This window comes from Carcharhinus amblyrhynchos, chromosome 9, assembly GCF_965287045.1.
Source record: "Carcharhinus amblyrhynchos chromosome 9, sCarAmb.v2.hapA, whole genome shotgun sequence".
NCBI lineage: Eukaryota > Metazoa > Chordata > Chondrichthyes > Carcharhiniformes > Carcharhinidae > Carcharhinus > Carcharhinus amblyrhynchos.
In genome coordinates this window covers 54130284-54151404 of record NC_137332.1, presented here as the reverse complement: position 1 = coordinate 54151404, position 21121 = coordinate 54130284, and the positions used below count along the sequence as shown (strand labels likewise).

Here is a 21121-nt window from a genome sequence, read left to right as displayed (position 1 = left end):
TGTGCATGTGCGTGTCCATCCATCAAATGATCATATGCACACAATGAGCCTTCGCCTTATACATGCTCTGAACTCTGGAGGGAATTGCCATTACCTTTGTCCAATTCATATCAGTGCTAATGTGCCATACAAAAGTGAGTTACCTTGCGAAGAGGGAAATGTGGAATGATCTGAAATGTAGTGATTCAACCGATGTAACATGCAACCACTCTCAAGTGTTCTCTTCTTTAAACAGAAGTAGGGGGTGGTGAAATCTGTAAGGAATTTCCCATGGCACAAGCCCCTCACTAAGTACGAGGAAAGGGTCTCAGAGCCCATGGACACCCAACAGAACAGAACCATCAGCAGCACGGAGCTGAGCCTTTTTTCCAGCCGTATGTCAAGGGTTCTCTCATTGAACGGGGACCTGGGCTTAAACATGCCTCCACCTCGGCCTCGGAGGTAGTTGATGCTATCACTGGCACTCTCCCTTTTCCCTCACAGGTACATCTAGGAAGCGATCAAGGCCAGAGGAGGAAGAGGAAAAGTACCCCTTCTCCACAACCACCCCAGGCCAGAAAGAAGTCAGGAGGGAGCAGAAGAGGAGAGTTCCACATTTTAAAGGTGTCACAGCTATGATGTGCATCCTCCACCAGCTCAAGTACACACACCACCGTGGGTAGTGATATTCAGGTCAAGCTGCCCAAACTTGGTGGTAACCACACGGACACATGTTGCAGCAGGAGGGGACAAGTTCAGCTGAGCTGCCTGACTCACAGAGGACAACTGTGGAAAGCACATCTGTGAGATACCAGCCTGATAATGACTCTCTAGAATCAGTCTTCCAACTAATGTTGGAGAGTCTGCAAGAAGTTGAGGTACATCATACAGATCTAAAGGATGGTTTTAACAACATAGAGGCAAGTCAGAGGAGTCCATCCACCAGCTCAAAGTGGCTCACAACTGTGCATACATCGAAAACTCCATGGGGAGGGTAGTGAACCTCAGAGACCTGTGTGCAGCAAAATGCAGAAATGCTTGCAGACTGCACTCCATTAGTGTTGCCATGGGCGAGTTCATGCAGTGGCAACACGAGGGGTGAATGGGACACCTCACCATCTGTCCTGGTGCCCCCTCTGTACAAGTAGTCAGGCGAGGCCCTTGGGCACCCGAAGCAAGGAGCAGCAGCAGCTGGACACACCTGAGTCATTCACTCAGGACTCTCAGAGGTTGTCCTCTCCTCCGATTCCCTTCAATCTGTGACCCTTTCAGTCTCATCCACTGTACTACAGAGGAAGCAGCTGGTCCACTGGAGGGAAGCCAAAGCCCTCCAGGCCTCCCAGAGGACAGCCGTCCATGTCATCAAAGGTAACAGGGCCGACAACTCTACAGGCTGTCTCCACCCTTGCTGTAGATGTCCCAGCAGCACCTCGACATAGTGAAAGGCCAAGAAAAATAAAGATATTTTGAGCATGTAGTTGCATTGATGGACACTGTCACTGTATTTTGTATAAATATATTCACACAGGCACTAAAAGTCAGAGTCACAAGTCTGGTGTTGTCTTTCAGCATCATTACATAGGCTGCCTCCCCCCATCCCACAACACTCACAGTTCAACCTCAAAAAGTCACAAAACAAGTGATTCTGGAAGGATAAGTGTGTGGTAGGCTTTCACAACCTCATGCAAGTAGGCCTCCATGCACGAGAAGCCTTTATCCATCACATTAACCTGACTGTCATGAGCATTTTTAATGCTGCCAACTGGGTTTCTATTTCAGTTGCTCATCCAAGCTGCCTAGTGTCTCCACTAGCACCTGTGCCTGCCCAACACTTGGGCTGAGATGACTTTCAGTTCTGAATTCATGCCTGTGTTGCTTCTGCCTAAGATTGCCCCTCCCTGCCATTTCCAACATTCTTTCCTATCCCTCTATCCTTGTCTCCTCCCTCTGCCCATTCACTCCCACCACTCCAGCATCATTTCTCCCTCAAACCTCGCCCTCCACCCCCTCCCTTCTACACTGCCTCTTCTTAACTTTCCATTCTGGCATCCACACTCTCCACTCCAACATCTTCCCTCACTTCATCCTCCCATTCAATCCTGCATCGGCCGTGGCCCTGACCTCCACCTCCAGTCTTCCATCCTCCCTGAGCCTGTCCCTCTCCCCTTCAGTATTCCTGACTCCCTGCCCCCAGTTCTGTCACAATCCCTACACACTCACTCCCCCACTCTTTCATCCATTCTCACTGCAACCTCTCCTACCCTCATCCTGACCCCCACACCTTTGCTGGTCCTTAACCCACTTCTTTCGATTCGCCTTCTGCAACGGCTCCCTCTCCAGCACCTCTGTCCTTTCCTCAGACACCATTTAGTCCTCCACACCCCCCTCTCCAATCCTATCGCTCCTCCACACCCCTTCCCCATAGAAATTTCTTCCCCCATGACTCCCAACTCCACCCATATACCCCTCACCCCTCCAGACCCTCCCTCGGTCCTTTCACCCCCTTTTGTCTTCTCCCTCGTCACATGCTCTCCGCGGACACCCTCCACACATCCTCCGCACCACCCTGACCCCAACCCCCCCACCTCACCTTCATTCCCACCCCCCAAACTCACCCTCTCCCAATGTCCTCATTGTCCCGCTCAACTCCACTCTCTGCCCTCCAAGACCTTCGGCTCTTCACCCAACTCCCTCGTCACTGGATACCTACCTGCAGTGAGCAGAGTGTTCTGGAGCACATCAGCGAAGAGCATGGGAGATGATGGGATCATGGAGGCTGCTGCAAGGAGATCCCCATCCTCAAAGAGCCTCACCACGTTGGCACTGTAAATGAAGATCCATTCAGCATTCAGTATGGTGTGTTCCTCTATGCTCCGGTAGCTGCAGGCCTCCAACATCATCTTCCCCTCAGAAGATCATAATCATAGCAGGATCCTATCAAGTTAGATCCCAAACATCTCCATGCCCTGCTGTTCAAACATGCTTCACGCTGGCAGGAAAAGGAAAATGGCTTGTGGGGGAAGGTTTCTGATCAGGCCTTCACCTGCATCCAGGTATGCAACCACCAGCCGTGCATCCAGTCGGCCTGTACCAAATTCCCTCAGTTTTCATCTGACGCCAATCTTCCAACTCACCAGCACTTGCCACTGCAAAGCAAGTGAGAGGCTGGCTGAATGGAGGCAACGGCTATCCCTTGCACATTTGGATCATACCTCATCTAAGAAACCCGTGCTCCTGATATGTATTACATGTGTGGTTTATGTGATTGACAACCATATGTGCAGCATACTATACAACTACAAAAATTTAGAAGTAAGAAAGTAAGAGAATATCTTGCGCTGATTTTGATTTTACCTATCAAGGCTGTCAATTTTGGGAGTAGCCCCACTTGTACCATCTTATTCCGAAGTCCAGTGTCAAAAGACAAGTTCAGTAGCAAGCGCAGGGTAATATTCAGAAGATCCTCATGTTCACATGGCACCAACTTGGAAAGTTTCTCGATGATGTTCAGCTCTACCTGCAGTTAAACAAAAAGTGAATTATTTTTCTCTTAGCATTTTAGTTCATAGATCTTGCTTCTTTAAAATTCCAGGCTTTGATCAATTATTTTGATTTCCTCCATTTTAAATTACAGCTCACTGATTGAATTTTACTGTTATTTCCTAAATCCTAGACATTTCAAAAGTAATTTTTAGCTATGAAACAAAGCTGGTTTATTACTTTGAATCTTTCAAACACAAATAGCAATGGATAAAGAGCTGAAACAGAAGGAAATGATACAGTAATTACATATATTTAATGCATGTTAGACTACTGCAGTTTAGAGATTGCCACAGCTTTGAGATGGGAAATCAAGAAATTAATTTTGCAAAGCTTGCTTTCCACCACACAGTTCCACCAATATATCTTTCATCAATACCACTTCGCTCAAAAAGCACTTAGTTTTTCTGAAAAAGCTCATGGGTCATAGGGTATCTCAACTCTCCTGATCAAATCGAACAGGTAGAATTTGGTCAAAGGTTAGAATTCACTGATTTTTTAAAAAATCTTCTCTCTTTTAGCAAGGAACATTTAATTGCAATGTTTTAAATATTTTATGCCACAGGACATTGAACAAAAAGATTTGCTGCAAATTTTGAATGTTGACAGAGTGAAAGAAAACATGTAATTTTTCACCATTCCTTAATTTATTATTTTTTCAACTAATTTTACAACTTCAGCTTTCAAAGGGGTTTCAAAAATACATCCCACATCATCTGTTTCAACATCACAAACAATTGAATAGCAACGTTGAGAGGAGGGAATCAAAGTGACATAAAAATATTAGGAGTTAAATCGAGTTTTTAACGTGAAAAACATCAAACAGCCTGCGTTATTGTAAACACCACCAATGGGTATTTGCAAAACAAATCTAAGGAATCTGCAACAATAAAAAGAAAGCTAAAGTACATTGTTCTACAGACAGCAAATTTCTAGAAACAGCACAAATTATTAATAAACATCCCATAGCGTGTAAACTTAGTTTTTTTGTATATACAAGAATCTCACAGGTAAGATTGTGGCGCTCCACCCTCACTTTTCAGAATTAGTGTCCTCGTAGCAAGGAAGTCAAACAGCTTGGCTAGTCAGTGTTCATGGCAAGGGGACAGCAACAGTACTATCAAGACACACTTGCTTAGCAATGGCTTGTTGACCAAATTCAGTTTGGGATCTGTCAGGGTCATTCAGCTCCTGACCTCATGACAACCTTGGTTCAAGCATGGACAAATGAGCTGAACTCCAGATATGAGATGAGAGAAACTGCCTTTGACATCAAGACAGCATTTGACGGAGTGTGGAATTAAGGAGCCCTAGCAAAACTGAAGATGAAGAAACCAGGGGGAAAACTCGCCACTGGTTGAAATCATACCAAGTACAAAAGGAAGATGGTTGTGGATGTTGGAGTCGATCATCTTAGTTCAAGGACATCATTGCAGGCATTCCTTAGGGTCGTGTCCTAGGCTCAGCCATCTTCAGCTACTCCATCAATGACCTTCCTTCCTTCATAAGCTCAGAAGTGGTGATGTTTGCTGATGATTGCACAATATTCAACATCAATCGTGGATCCTCAGATTCTGAAGCAGTTCATGTCCAATTGCAACAAGACCTGGACAATATCCAGGCTTGGGCTGACAGGTGGCAAGTAACATTCACACCACACAAGTGTCAGGAAATGACCATCCCCAATAAGACAGAATCTAATCAACGCCTCCTGACATTACTATCGCTGACTCCCTCATTATCAACACCCGAGAGGTTACACCATTAATCAGAAACTGATCTGGATTCGCCATATAAATCCTGTGGCTACAAGAGCTGGTTGGAGGTTCAGAATCTTGTGGCAAGTAACTAAATGTCTGACTCCCCAAAGCCCCTCCACCATTTACAAGACACAAGTCAGGAATATGATAGAAAACACCCCACTTGCCTGAATGGATGCAGCTCCAACAATGCTCAAGAAGTTGACATTGTCCAGGACAAAGTAGTCTGTTTGACTGGCACCCCATCAACAAACATTCACTTGATCCACCACCAGTGCAAACTGGCAGCAGTGTATACAATCTACAAGATGCACTACAGAGGAACTCACCAAGGCTTCTTAGACAGCACCTTCCAAACCCACAATCACTACTATTTAGAAGGACAGGGGCAGCATTCACATGGGAACACCACAACCTGCAGGTTCCCCTCCAAGCCATTCACCATCTAGACTTGGAAATATATCACCATGTCTTCACTGTCACTAGGTTAAAACCCTGGAACTGCTCCACCTAACAACACTGTGGGTGTACCTACAAAACACGAACTGCAGTGGTTCAAGGCAGCAGCTCACCACCACCTTCTCAAGAGAAATCACTGCTGTTCTAGCCAGCAACAGTCACATCCCATGAATGAATAAAGTGGAAGTGAATCCTCTCCATTCAACCAAGAGGACACCCAAATCCCTCTGCATCTCAGCTCTGTAATCTCTCACAATTTAGATAATACATTTACTCTTTTTATTCTTCCTGCCAAAATAGACAATTTCACATTTTCCCATATCACTCTCTATTTGCCACTCAATTAACTTAGTTTTTATCCTTTGGTCCTCTTCACATCTACATGATCGCAAGTTAGCTGTACCTCTGTCACTACAACAGCTTCCATAGCTATCACTTGAATGCCCACCTCCAGCTAAAGGAAAAAAATGCTAACTTCATAGTCAAGGATGGTTGTAAGGCAAGAAAAGGAAGGAGAGAAAACAAGAAATGCAATAGTCCATTTGTCACTTAGCTGGTGCTTTTTACTGTATGCTAATACATGTGACAATAATAAATCAAATCAAATAAACCAGATAAAATATTCCATAGCACTAGTTGAAGAAAAACAAAGGAGTTCTTAAAATGCTTTTGTTTATCTCTTCGCCAATCTCACTCAAACATTATTTGGTCAATTATCTTGCTGTATTTTGAGACCTTGCTGTGTGCAAACCGACACACTTCCTTAATATAGTGATCACACTCCAGTATTAGTGAAATGACTGTGCAAGGCTTTGGAAAGTTTTTTGAACATGTGAAAATGGCTAAATAATTGAATGTTCTTTTTCTCTTTACATGATTCATATACATGTCAGTGAACATTTTAAGTGCTAAATCTTTGTTGACTTTTTTTTCTCTAGTCTAATATCTCTTGCCTTCAGATCAAATTTAATTGCAGAATGCCATTTTAGTTCTGAAGGAATTAACAAGAGCCCCAACCTATTTACCAGTTCAACTTTGTTCCCTCAAGGATGTGTAGCTCATGATGAACCTAATGTTGAAGAAATACGTCAACACTAGGAAATTTTGTAGAGTTGAACCAGAAAGTGAACTGAGTAAAAAAGAGCAAACTTGAGTAAAATTCTTCTTTTCAGACGTATTATTTTAAAGGAATAGTTTGGAGAGAAATGCTACTCTTATTTCTAGGGTTGAGGAAACTTTTTATCTGAGACTGAATCTGCATAATATTGTACTTTAAAATTATATTGGAAGCTTAGAAAAAGCTTGTTGGAGCTGTTAACACGATCTGTGTACACACACAGTGATGTTTTTTAATGTTTTAACGGAGTTGAGGTCTACTTTCAGAATTACTGGAAAAAAACTACATATAGCAGAGACAACATGACTAAACTGAGGAAAGTCATCCAAAGTGCTAACAAAGAAATCAACGTTCAAAAACTCTTGCACCTGTCAGAATGAAGCAGCTTCTACCACAGACTCCAATGAAGTTTTGTTAGCTGCTGAAAATGAAACAGGAATTTACAACCTGAAAGAAAACACACAGGTTTATGAAGTCATGGTAGTGGGAAGGAGGGGGGGCCCACAATCGGTCTGGGTGACGGAAGGGGTGGGGAGGATAACAGAGTCAGTAATGTTGTGGGGGTGGGGCAATGTCTGTGGGGGCCTAAGGGAGGATTTTCCAGCCTGAGAACGTTGTGGCAGAGGAGCCACATTCTATCATTCTTTTTCTGCACATGCGCAGTAGGTAGCTCCGATAGGTGCCTCCAATCAGAGCTGCAGGATTTCGGACACGTTAAGCCCAGCCCACAGGCTTCTGCACCGCAATTCAGAATCACTGATAATTTTTCAGGCAGAGTACACATGGAGGCGCCTGAGAACGGGTCTAAAAGTTGGATCTGAAACAGTCCGAGTTTCAAGTCTGAAAGGCTAGTCATGGCATGAATCAACTCCAGCCTCCTGGAACCACTGCAGTTTGCCTATTGTCATAACAGGTCCATAGCAAACCCCATCTCTCTGGCCCTGCATTCAAGCATAAGAAATAATACTTTTCACTGTATACCAATGCATGTGACAATTATAACTCAAATAAAATCGTGATGTAAACATCTATTCACAACCAGAACCAGCACGCAACAGCTGACCCTGGTCAGATCAAACTGCAATTTCTGTTCAACCATCTATGATGAAACATTTTGCAAGCAATTTTTTAAAAACGTATCGAATTATCCTGTTTTGACGAGCAGGCTAAAATCTGACATGTTACCTATTTCTTGAAACCTTACTGTGCTGAACAATCTAGATTCATCCTCAATGCCAATTCTCAGGTACACATAAGTCACAGATATTCTACCCCCAAACCTCAAATGCTTTGGAAAACTTCAGCAGGACAAGTTGATTCATCCTCCCAGAATCAGCTCAATGTTATTTTACAAGACGCAATTCTCTTTCTGCGCAGACGTCCTCAACGGGCGGCACGGTAGCTTGGTGGTTAGTACTGCTGCTTCACAGCTCCAGGGACCTGGGTTTGATTCCTGGCTTGGGTCACTGTCTTTGTGGAGTTTGCACATTCTTCTTGTGACTGCATGGGTTTCCTCTGGGTGCTCCGGTTTCCTCCCACAGTTCAAAGATGTGCAGCTTAGGTTAATTGGCCAAGCTAAATTGCCCCTTAGTGTCCCAGGATGCATAGGTTAGCAGGATTGGCGGGTAAATATGTGGGGATAGGGCCTGGGTGGGATTGTGGTTGGTGCAGACTCAATGGGCCAAATGGCCTCTTTCTGCACTGTAGGGTTTCTATAATTTTAAGTCCATTTAGTCCTTCCTTTCTGTAATTTCGGGAGGCAATAATGTTGGATATTGCAGGAAGAAATGCAATTACAGACTGTTATTCAGTTTATATGTTTAAAATTGATGACCCATACTTTGACTGAATTAACACAAAATGCTAACTATCTAACATTAAACACTTAGCTTAAAATTATCCTTCATTGTACATTTTTGAGCTACAAATTTCCTTCCATTGGATTTCATGAATGAAATTCATAAACACTGTTGTTGTGCAAAATGTGACTTGAAGATGCATGTAATATTTAGGAATTAACAGATGTGGATCAGGTGGGAAAAGCTGTGTGAAACTCACTGGCATCACAGACACCTATTCTCACCTGAATTAACCGCACTTTGAAATTGCACAAAGTGCTGGTGAAAATTTCATGGCAAGCTGGAGGAGCGCAGCTTAAACACATAGCAAAACAGATTCTGAGATTGGGGTGCCATTTCTAAATGGCACCCCAATCTCAAAAGTTAAGTAAAACAGTCCTCTTCCCCTGACACATGGAAATCAGGACCCCTCCCCCAAGCATCAGGGCATCCCACCCTTTCTGGGTTTGAACCCAACTAAGTCACTGGAAGGGAGCAGGGAAGATCTCAGATTGAGATCTTGCCCGTATAAATTCTGTTTCTGGCCATTCGCTTTAGGAGCCATTTACACCTGTGGCTAATTTGGAGGCCAGATCATGGCCAACAGGGTGCATGAATATTACCACTGAAGGACAGCAAATTTTCTTAGTCATGCTGCACTTGGATACTTTACCTTCGGTGATAACAAACAGTTTCATTTTCTTAGAAGCAGGATAATTTGTTGGTGTGTTAAAATGAAAAAGGGATGGCCAGAATATATTACATACACACACACACACACACACACACACACAGATCAGCAAGCACTAAAAAAAAGGTGCTTAATTTTCCACCAGCAAGCTAGTCTTGATGCTATATCATTATGGCACTAGGCTCACTTCACTGAACACTTTATATATGACCTAATTAAAAGAATTTTGGTGAGTTGCCCACTTTCGATGAATTCATACCACGTGTATACAGGTGGGATGAAAAAGAAATTGAGAACTTGTGAGGACGCCGCACATATGGGGGTCCATGTACTGATCATCTGGGTCTTAACCTGAAACATCTGCATGTCCAAATCGCTTTTCCTGTAACTCATTTTCAGCATTAAACAGTGTTTAATGTCTTTATAGGTTTTTCTTGATGCAAAAGCATTAGGCTAATGACAAAACACATTGAAGAAAAGCTGGTTTTAATTACAATCAGGTTAAGATTTAGCACATCATTACAAAGCATTTAGAGTCTTCAGACAGTCATGTGTAATCCAATGGTAGTTTCACTTTTTTTAATACCTTCAGGAAAAAAGTATGCAAAAATTACTCATAATGTACTTTTAATGATTCAGGTTATTAATGCTTAATAGGTAAACTCCTTTGATTAATATGAAACACACAAGATACAATAGAAACTCCCATTTATTTCATAGTGCTCAATGGTAGGAAATTAGGCTCAATATAACAGTAAAATAAAATTTATTTTCCTGCACTTATGCTGACTATGTGCTCCATTTGGCAAGCGCATATGGGACCTTTACTAATCCTAATACTAAAGTGATTAATTAGCTTTCAGCAAAAACACAGCAAACTACAAATGAGCCATTTTCTTTTTGTTTAAAGGAAATAAAAATCAACCAGTGAAAGTTCTTCTGATGCTTTAAAACTAAATGGGAAAAAATTAAAACAACTTGCTTGAGATTAACAATTTACCCTATTATTAAAGTCATGAGTTTTCAGGCAGACAAAACTCTTATTAATATCCCTAGTAATTATTCACTTCTACCAAACAGCCAGAGTAAGCACATTAAGACAAAAACTATGACTCCTTTTTTGGGGCACACAATACACAAATCTATGGTTTTAAACACATTAAAAAGCACTTCATAATTCAACACTAAACAAACTTGCATTCAGAAAAGTGGTAAGATTTGAAACGACTGTTCATGCTGCAGCTTTGATGAATTCCTCTGATACTCATATAGGATTACTTCCAGGTGTGACTTTTCAAAGACTTCCAAAGCTGATTAAAAAGAATGAAAAGCCTGGAAAATTTATGAGTTACATTAACATAATATTTTCTTCCTACCATAAAAGATATAAAGTGTGGATACACAATTATTTAAAATTCAACCAGGCACCAGAAGAGGAAAACACAGTCTCTGTACTTTAGATGAAAAAGATTGTGTGGGCTTATATATAAAATAGTTTGCTGGCACTAACAGAATTATAGTGCAACAATGTTAGAACAACAGTAGGCTGTGTTAGCTTAAAGATTCAGTGGGTAATGTACTGCCAAGTGTGGAAGTGAGGCTCCAGAATGTACAGGCCAAGTGAGGTTAGATGAACATTTTACTTTTCAGAAAGCATTATAATTTTAGACAATGTAATTATGCTTATATAGGCCATCTAATTGTAGATGACCTTCTGCATGTACTCATTAAATACGCAAGTAATTTGTGCAAAAAGAAAATTAAGCACATCATGTAAACCAGGAAAATCCCAGACATGATCACCACATGTGCTGAGAAACTGATCCCAGCAAGAGTGGGTAGAAGAGCTCTAATCCATTTCAGCATCTTAATGGATAGTGAAGGAAAAATCACCAATGATTATCATTCCCAATGTCTGCAAGTGCAGGTGACAGAAAAGATCTGGTTCACTTACGGCCTGGGAATATATGAAGAATACAATGAGATGCAAAATGATTGCCTGCAACCATAAAACTATATCAACAAAGATGAGGTCAAACCAAAAAACTCCAAAATGAAACCATGGTTACATGATGTGCTTGAGCAGGTCTTCAAATAGAGAACTGACTTTGAAATGCTCTTTTACACAAATCATATTTAAATTTAATGAGCAAATACAGAAGGTCATGGACTATTAAATGGTTTAAATAAGAGTAATTATATTGTCTAGAATTGAACAGTTGTTACTGAATAGTTAAATGCTCACTTATTCTAGCCATCCAGTTAAACAATGAAGTGATGAACTTTTACAAGATGAAAGAGGCAGAAAACAAAATTTTCAGCCCCTATATTTGAAAAGAAAATGTATTAAAAGTAATAATAGAGAATATTAGTTTTCAGTTTAATAAAGGTCGAAGCTCCAATAGAACACTGAAGAGCAGCTTGGCAGACTGTCACAGACCATGACAAAAAAAACTGTTCAGGATAACTAGCTCATGTAGGGACAAAAAGTGCATGGACAAAAATATTAAGCTTCAATTATAGTTCTGATATAAAAACTGATTGAAATTTAATTTTTGCTTTGGTCATGCATACTCTAATCAAATACAAAAACATTTTTGCCTCCTGTCTTTTCATTTTTTCTTAAATAAATTCTTACTATTTCCTTGTATATCATTGGCCAATCTTTTTCTATATTCTTCTGCACTTCATGAGCTGAATCAATTTTGACTTGTGAATACTTAGAAAATTCTGATAAAGCCTCAGTGCTTTGTGAATGCTTCAGCTTCAAATTTGCAGCTGTTGTATAATCCTGTCATCAGATGGTATAATATTTTACAGTAAGTTTAATATTCATCTCAATTACAAACTAAATAGTAATATTTTGGGAGCAGGTTAGACAGCAGAGGGACAAATACTATATATTCAAAAATCTTTGAAAGTGGCAGGGCAAGTTAATGAGGTGTTTAGGAAACTACAGGATACTTGCCTTGCAAATATGATAACCGAATAATAACTTAAAAGGGCAGCATGGTGGCACAGTGGTTAGTACTGCTGTCTCACAGCACCAGGGACCCAGGTTCAATCCCAGCCTCAGGTCACTGTCTGTGTGGAGTTTACGTGTTCTCCCAGTGTCTGCGCAGGTTTCCTACGGATGCTCCAGTTTCTTCCCACAGTCCAAAGACAGACAGGTTAGATTGTTTGGCCATGGTAAATTGCCCCTTAGTGTCAGGAGGCTAGCCAGAGTAAATACGTGGGGTTATAGGGATAGGGTCTGAGTGGGATTGTGGTCAGTGTAGACTCAATGGACCAAATGGTCTCCTTTCGCACTGTAGGATTCTATGGTTCTATGGAATAAGAAATTATGGTGGGGACGGAGCCTAAGTAAGCCCGTGAAACCATCTGCAGACTGCTGTGGGCACAGGCACCCCAATCTGACAATGAAATGGATGACCTCCTGCCTTCGCCCCTCCTCCCCCACCCCCATGAACATTGGGATTGTCACCCCACAAAGCCATCTCCTTGCATACATAGCATGCCCCGTTGCACAGCACCCCTCCCCCTTACATAAGCAACCCTCCCCTATCTTTGTGCATACTCCACCCCTCCCCCACCCCCCATCATAACTTTGTCATTACCGTCTTCACTTAGGCCCTACCCCACGGCACTGCCCTGGCACACTTACGGTGTCAAACTGCCAGACCATGTCCCCGACCACCCAGTGGCTTCAATGGTCTTCAATCTCCCCGATGTGGCCATGATGCCTGGTCTCCGCTGATGGAGGCCAGCAATGATTCTTCCCAGCATGACGTCTCACCAGCAAGGGTGAAGATTCCAGAAGACGCCATGCAATGAGCAGGTAAGCTCTTTTAACTTTTGCTGATTGGCCTATCTCGCTGGTGAATCAGAGCCAGGAGGATAGGGCGCAAATCAGTTTTTTTTTAATCCTCGCTTGCAAGTTTCCTGACTCATCGTGCTGATGATCAGTACGGTGAGCCAGTAAGATCGCGCCCTTATCAAAAACCTTCTGAAAGTCCAAAACACCACATCCAGTGGTTTTTCCTTATCTAATCGACTAGTTAAACCTCAAAAAATTCCAGTAGATTTGTTGAGCACCATTTGCCTTTCATAAACACATGCTGGCTTTGTTCGATCCCATTAATGTTCTATTGTCATGTCTTTTATGATAGATGCTCGCACCTCCCCACTACTGATTCAGGCTAACTGTTTTGAAGTTATTATCTTTTTCTCTCCCTCTCTTTTTAAATAATAGGGATACATTTGCCATCCTCCAATTTGTAGGAACTACTCCATAGTCGATAGAATTTTGGAAGATGGCCACCAAAACATCCAACATTTCCATGGTCAACATCAGGCCCTGATGTGTCAGCCTTTAACCCCGTTAATTTCTCCAGCATCATTTTCTTATTAATGCTGGTTTCCTTCAAGTCTGGCTTCTAATGTGACCCATAATTCCCTAACATTTCTGGGAAGTTATCTGTGCCCTCTTACATGAAGACATTTCAATTTGGTCTTAAAGCCAAAAAAAGTGACTAAACACTTTAACAGACAACTCTTTTCAAAAAAAACAGCGTTTTTTTTGGACAACAATCTGGACCCAATCACATTAAGATTTCATGGCCCCATTTTTCCACAGACTTCATGTTACCTTGCAGTGAAAATTTGGGAACACAGTTATTGAGGCTTGAGGGGGAGGCTTCAGATGTTTAAGTGTTGGGGGAGAAAGGGGTTCACCTTGCCCAATCTCCCCCAAATCTTCAAACCATCTCCTCTGCCGCCCCCCCCCCCAATATTTTCTCTCTTCCCACCCTCTTTCAAGTCCCCCAACCCTTTCTTTCCCTTTTTCGCCACCCTCATTCCCTACTCTGCTACCCCTGATTGCCCTTTGTGTTCCTCTCTTCTTTCATCCCACCCCAAACTACCTTGAGAAGAGCTAATGAAAAAGTGGGTATTCTCCAAGAAAAATTGACACCTATTTAATCATGGGTTTTCTTTGCACCTGCACAGCATTTCGGCCTTATTAGAGCAGTCCACTGGACTGCACCCACCAAAAAACAAACACAAGAATTCAAAGGTCCTCATAGCTGTCACAGATCAATCCAAGCTTTATGGCATGGGATGAGGGGTTCACCTTATGAAGAAAGGTTAAACAGGTTGGGCCTATACCCACTAGAGTTTAGAAAAATGAGAGGTGATTTTACTGAAACATACAAAATCTGAGGAAGCTTGATAGGGTGGATACCAGGAGGCTGTTTCTTCTTGTGGCAGAGACTAAAGCTTAGAACACAGCTTAAAGAAGATGGAGTCATTTCTCTAAGGTTGTTAGTCTGTGAAATTCTCTTCCCCAGACAGCAGAAACTAGTAATTTAATTTATTCAAAGTCAAGTTAAGATAGGTTTCGATTGACATATATGTCAATGGTTATGGGGGTCCAAACAGGAACAGGAGTTGAGACCACAATCAGATCAACAATGATCTTATTGAATGGCAAAGCAAGCTCAAAGGGCCCACTGGCCTAGCCTACTCCTATTCTTAAGTCCAATGTTGTCATGTTCCAATCACTGCTATCTCAGAGCTTGTGACATCAAAATCTTTTTGTGACCCCACTGGTTGTGTTACAATCCGAGCTCATGTTAATACTGGACAAGTCAGATGGCAGAGTGAAAATTGACTTGATCAATCTTAACTTCTTTTTGTTTTAGAAACTGTGAAAGAGTCTGATGAAATTTTAACAAAAAATAAAACATATAAGTAATTAACTTCATTAGACCAGATAAAAAAGGTTGGAAGGTTTTAAAACAAATGCAGGAAAATTATTCAAAAATTCACTATTCTTTCACCCCAGCCTTAACTTTACAGATACATAAAAATTCAGAAAGATAATATATTTACCATATCTATCTTATACTATAACATTCAGGGTGAGTATGCCTCACATGTAAACAAAGTGGTAAGCAGTGGTCAAACACACCACATTCCAAAGTCAATGACAGAAGTTACCAAAACAGGCAACAAGCCACCCAGGCACTTTTCACACCATGAGCCAAACAGTCTCGCTGAAACGCTGTCCTTCTCAAAAAGGTTTCCAATCTCCACATTTGAAGAATTTGCCTTGGAATTTTCTCCAAAAGTCACTCCCTCTCAGATAGCTTCAACAAGAATTCATGTCTAGGATTTCAATCTCATCTTCCAAGACTCCTTTCCTCTGGATATCCAAGTGATTAAGCACGCTTTCAGATCTTTGGCCAAGTAGAACCCCACTGCTCCAAAAGGTTACCTCTGCCTTTACAGCACAAGGCACAGAGTCACCATTCTTCAGCTGCCTTCTCTGATCTTCAGATTTCTGTCGAGCCCACTTCACTTCAAGTCTGCTCCTCATAGCTCTTCCTTCAACTTGGAGCCATTTTTTCAACCCCTTTCTTTCAACTTTACTAAACAGGACCTGTTTCTGATCTCTGACCTTGTCCTTTATCTCGTACTGTCTTTTGGGACCTTCTTTCTGTCGTACTTTCTGGCTTGGGACCTTCTCCTAACCCCGCCCCCCCACCATGGGTCTTGCTCCCTGGGACCCCTTCTTTCAAATGGCACTTCGATTCCAGATCACCCGACCTGCAATCCCCTGCCCTTTCATTTTTTTTTGCCTTTTTATTCTTCTACAATGTGTGGACAGCCATTTTCAGGCCGAAAAGCAGTGACATCAATTAAGTGTGCATGTGCTACTATTCACCCACTGGCGCAAGCACAGAAGTCCTGAGACCTACCAAAAATTGTAGTTCCGAAGTCCAAATTTGATGAATATTTTTGTGTTTGCTAACTGTTGCAACCCGCAGTTTACAAACCCATGGACAATGATTAGGCACCAATGTAGTTTGTAGGTTAATATGAAACATGATTTTGGAAGACGTCAAGAAGCGAGGCATATTGGGCAGCACAGCGGTTAGCACTGCTGCCCCACCAGGAGTGGAGTTAAATTCTCCCTCAATATTTCTATGCAGGCGCTGGAGTGTGGGTATTAGGGGATTTAGGGGATTCATTGCAATGTTAATGTAAGCCTACTTGTGACAATAACAAATAAATGAAATAAAATAATGTAAGGTTCCGATGTATGGGGACAATGGAAAGAAATTATCAGGCTATTGTAAAAGCCTGTGTCAGGGAATATTCTGACATTTGGCTGTTTGGAAACTTGAATAAGCATTTTTGTTTGTTGACCTCTGCAGTAAAACAATAGCAAAGAAATTGTGCTGTATTAACCATGTTAGCTGAAGGATCTCCTGCTTCACAGACAAAATTGTCATGCATTTATGTATGCATAAGGGACATACATGTGTGATAATAATAAATTAATTGACAATTGTGAAATAATGATCAGTTACTCAGATACAAGCAAATTACTATGGATGCTGGAATCTGAAACCAGGAGAGAAAGTGCTGGAAAATCTCAGCAGGTCTGGCAGCAACTGTAAGGAGAGAAAACAGCTGATGCTTCAAGTCCAGATGACCCCTTGTCAAAGCTTTGTCAGCTATTCAGATCAATAACGATATTACAGTAAACTAATCAATCAGTTTTGCCAAAATGAGGTTTCATGGTACTCAAGGATAAACTAAGCATTAACCAATAAGGACAAGGTCCAGAAAGGGTATTAGAGTCTTGAGATCGTTAGTTTGAAACAAGAACAAGACAACAGCAGGAGACAGTGACCCAATCAACCAGAGCATCTGGGGCAGGTGATCATAAGGCCAGGCTGTGATTACTGCTTGAAGTACCATTTTATTGTACTCCTTGTGATTCTGCACAATAAACTTACTACTGCTTATACCTGATGCCTCATATCCAAAATGGTCAGTGACTGGTCAAGACTAAAAGTCCCAAACATTAACTCAAACTATAGCTGGCTAAAAACTGTACTAGCTCAGACTGTTTGCAGTCTCAACTATAGGTGTCACCATAAAGGCTTCATTTTCTACTCATCCCGAGTTTCGTCAAAGACCAAATGTCACATTTTATTCCCTTGCTGGTCTGATTGTCATATTTTTAATTTTATTTTGACATTTAGAAAATATGAATTTCAGTGTTGCAATGCCCCACACTTCTCCTTAATAATCCATTCCTGTCTACCTACCATGTCATTCTTGTTCTCCACAAATACACTGAGTTTCTTCAGGAAGGACATCACTAAGATCAACAACTCAAAGTTCTCTCGGTCGAGTGATTTTACAAGCATGTGGACAATGTTCTTGTTCCTCATTTTCAGTTCAGTCCTCGTGTCTTCAGCCAGATTTAACAGAAGATAGAAAGCAACTGGTAAAGAACACAAAATAAGTTTTTAAAAAAAAAAATCACTAAAATGCAGAATTTTGTGCTATTAAACAATACTGGACAATAAGTAGTGTGAAATGTAACAGATACATGCACAAATACTTAAGTGATTAAACATAGTGTTAGGAAAACAAAAGTAGTTTTAAGGGATTTATATTTGTAATGGTAAACATTAGAAATAAGGTATAGTCTTAAGAGGGTTTAATTTAATGTTTTTGTGCTCAGAAGGGTAAAAGCTATAGTTAGATTCTGGCCGGACAAAGGTGTTTGTATGTGTGAGGGTTGGTTCAGTTCTAACAGTGTTATGATGGTACACATGAAAGCTAAATAAACTAGCAGTGGCTGTTTTGCAACAGGAAGCCACTTTCCAGAGGAAAGGGATTTCCTTTTCTCTTAGTTTTAACTGAATTTATTGGCAGTTGATGAAAGACACCAGGGAGTGAACATCTCTCAACTCTGCCTGGAGAAATACTGGACAGAGTAGGAGCTGCAGAGGCAGGCTTCCCAAAGAAACAGTTACTGTCCAGATAATCAGGGAATTAGGGCAGAAACAATGTCTTAAGATGACCGAAGATAAGAGAACAGAGACCAAGGACATGATTCTCTGCCCACCCCTCATCGTTTTTCTCGGCAGCGAGGGCAGAGTAAGCTACCAAGTTACCAACATATCTCCTGTTTCACCAAAGGCCCAAATATCCCAGACCACTACTACACAAATAAATATCAAACATGCCTACTGCTCTATCGCCCACCCACACTTTGGCAAATCAGATCACAGGGTTGTGCTCCTGCTCCTGTTTTATAAGCAAAAACTGAAGCAGGCGAATCCATCAAAGAAAGTCGTGTAATATTGGTATGAAGAAGCGGATGATCTCCAACGGAACCGCTTGGAGTCAGTGGACTGGTCAGTATTTAAAAACCCTGCGACCAACCTGAACAAGTACGCCACTACAGTAACTGAGTTCATTAGCAAGTATGTAAAAGGCTGTGTGCCAAAGAAGCAAATCCACATGTTCCCCAACCGGAAACCGTGGATGAACAGGGATATCTGCTGCTTGCTGAAGTCGCAATCTGAGGCATTTAAGTCAGGCGATCCTGACGTATACAAGAAAGCTAGATACGATCGAAGGAGATCCATCAAAGATGTCAAAAGACAGTACTGGACCAAGCTGGAGTCCCAGGCTAGCCACAGAACACGCTGACTATGGCAAGGTCTGCAGGACATAATAGGCTACAAGGTGAAGAAGTGTAAAATTGCTGGCTCCAATGCACCCTTCCCTGGTGAGCTCAATGCATTCAATGCCCAGTTTGAGCAAGAGGTCAGTGAGAGCATGCCCTCCACCCTGGATGAACTTATATCTAACATCACCTTTACAGATGTCAGAGCAGCTTTTTCGAAGGTCAACCCACGGAAAGTGATAAAGTGACTGCCCTGGATGGGGTACCTGGACAAGCACTCAAATCCTGCAGGGAACAGCTGGCGGGGGTATTCACAGATATCTTCAACTTCTTTTTATAACCACCTGAGGTCCATATCTGCTTCAAGACAACCATCATTCCGATACCTAAGAAAAGCTAACCAGCGTGCCTTAATGGCGATTGTCCAGTGGCTCTGACATCCATCATTATGAAATGCTTTGAAAGGCAAGTCATGGCACGATCAATTCCAACCTTCCAGACTGCCTGGATACAGGACAGTTTGCCCACCGCCGCAACAGGTCCACAGCAGACTCTAACTTGTACAAACGTACCATAAGAAAGCATTCTTTCTGGTTGAGTCATGGCCTGGTATGGCTCCTGCTCTGCCCAAAACCGCAAAAAAAATTACAACAGGTCTTGAATGTTGCCCAGTCCATCTCGCAAACCAGCCTCCCACCCATTGACTCTGTCTACACTCGGCAAAGCAGCCAGCATAATTAAGGACCCCTCGCACCCCAGACATTCTCTCTTCCATCGAGAAAAAGATACAAAAGTCTGAGTTCACATACCAACCAACTCAAGATAGCTTCTTCCCTGCTGCTGTCAGACTTTGAATGGACTTATCTTGCATTAAGTTGATATTTCTCTACACCCTAGCTATGACTGTAACACTACATTCCCCACCCTCTCATTTCCTTCTCTATTAATGGTATGTTTTGTCTGTACAGCATGCAAGAAACAATACTTTTCACCGTATACATGTAACAATAATAAATCAAATCAGATCAGTGTGCCATTCACTGGTGATAGGATCTTCTAGTCCCACTGCTGTCATTGAGAAATCCTACTGAAGCCATCCCATGCTGTTGGGAACCCACAGCAGGGGGTGCACCGCCATCGCAACCAGAGAATCCCATCGACGTGAACGGCTGGAAAATTCCAACCCAAAGTATTGTTCAGAAGAATTCATGGAATAGTAAACAAAGTAGTCTGAGTTAAAGCAATAATTGCAGCAACCAGATTTAAAGTGTAAAAGCTGTAAAAGTAAATCAAAAGTTTGATGCCATTTTACTAGAATCTGGGAATTCAGCATTAAAGCTATTGTGAACAGTTTGGACAGGAGTCAAGACAAAGAAATCCTAAAAGGGTAGTGTAAAACCTGGATACTGGATGCATTATTAAAAGTGGAATGGAATCTTTATTTAAAAGATTGGAAAACCTGGGCTGGATTTCAGAAACAAACTGCTAATGGAAAACATTATTGGGAAAGATGATTTAAAAGCATGTTTTTTTGAGAGTGGAATTGGAAACTGTCATGTGACAATCATCTAGAGGATTCTGTGGGGAAATCCACTGATATTCACTTGGTTTCAGAATGGAAGGTGTGTATTTAGGAACATAGAATTAGAAGCGAGAGTAGATAATTCAACCTTTCGAGCTCACTCCGCCATTCGAAATGATCACGGCTGATCTTCATCTCATCCAGCTCCACATTCCTGCCTTTTCTCTATAGTCCTTTATCCCACTTTTGATCAAATATTTGTCTATTTCTCTCTTGAATCTATTAATTGATTCTGCATCCACTGCACTCTGGGACAGTGAGTTCCACAGATTCACAACTCTATGAGAAGTAGCTTCTCCTTATTTCTGTCTTGAACCTTCTCCCTCTTGCTCTACAACAATGACCTTTTGTCCTAGACTGTTTTAGAAGGGGGAACATTTAGTTTGACCAGAACAAATCTGTACGCTTAAAACAGCTATGTTAATAAGACCATTCAAGCTTAAGATATACTACGTAATCCATACTAATCTTAAAATCTGTGTGTATTTGTTAAACTAAAGGGAGAGTGAAGGAGTATCGTATCATAATCCAATCTTTGATGTTTAATAATGTTTTTCTTCTTGTTAAAACTAATGAGTGGTCCTCAAGTTCTATAAGAAAAGTAGAAGTTACAGTTTTTTCAGCCAGGATTCCATTCTGGAATTTATCCATCGAGT

At 41.6% G+C, this 21121-nt stretch overlaps 1 protein-coding gene across 1 annotated transcript in view; it reads right to left on the bottom strand.

The window, feature by feature from the left end:
• kifap3a (kinesin-associated protein 3a) overlaps positions 1-21121 on the bottom strand; it is a 224633-nt gene that overhangs the window by 144367 nt on the left and 59145 nt on the right. Inside the window, exons 9-10 of the mRNA XM_080195689.1 lie at positions 17508-17686; positions 3334-3496 (exon numbers count right to left, since the gene is read on the bottom strand). Of these exons, the coding sequence (XP_080051815.1) occupies positions 3334-3496; positions 17508-17686 (342 nt within the window). The remainder of the gene's footprint in view (positions 1-3333; positions 3497-17507; positions 17687-21121) is intronic.